Source organism: Haliaeetus leucocephalus, unplaced genomic scaffold, assembly GCF_000737465.1.
Source record: "Haliaeetus leucocephalus isolate CR32 unplaced genomic scaffold, Haliaeetus_leucocephalus-4.0 Scaffold187, whole genome shotgun sequence".
Taxonomy (NCBI): domain Eukaryota; kingdom Metazoa; phylum Chordata; class Aves; order Accipitriformes; family Accipitridae; genus Haliaeetus; species Haliaeetus leucocephalus.
The window spans coordinates 125242-125663 of record NW_010972623.1 but is presented as its reverse complement, the minus strand read 5'-3'; the positions used below and the strand labels follow the sequence as shown (position 1 = coordinate 125663).

The following is a 422-nucleotide window of genomic DNA, read 5'->3' as shown; positions in this document are numbered from 1 at the left end:
TGGCCCCGCCCCGCGGCGCGCGCCCAATGGGTGTGGGGCTCATTTGTATATTTGCATACTGGCGGGGACATAAGGGCCCGGGGCGGGGGTGGCGGTGGTAGAGGTTTGCCTGGCGCTTCGGGGTGCTCCCGTGCTGCTTACAGAGTGATTCATTGCCATCGCATTACTTTTGCGCTACGGTTGTATTTTTTTTTGTTGTTGTTTTGTGTTTTTTTTTTTCTTTACTAACCCCAAAACTTCACCCCCCCCGAAACTTTTCTGCCGCGGCAGAGCGCAGGGAGAGAGGAGGCGAGATGGGGAGGAAGGCGTTCCTGGCCGCCGCCTGCCTCTGCCTGCGCTGGGTGGCTGCTCTTGGCGCGGCCCCGGCAGCCGCCGGCGGTAAGTCCCTGGCCCGGGGAGGGGGCGGTGCGGGGGGCGGGTAG

The 422-nt window shown here is 62.8% G+C and overlaps 1 protein-coding gene across 1 annotated transcript in view; it reads left to right on the top strand.

Moving 5' to 3' along the window:
* Positions 1-270: 270 nt before the first annotated feature.
* Positions 271-422, top strand: part of LPL (lipoprotein lipase) — a 17609-nt gene continuing 17457 nt past the window's right edge. The window contains exon 1 of the mRNA XM_010565202.1: positions 271-378. Coding sequence (XP_010563504.1) covers positions 294-378 — 85 coding nt within the window. The 5' untranslated portion in view covers positions 271-293. The remainder of the gene's footprint in view (positions 379-422) is intronic.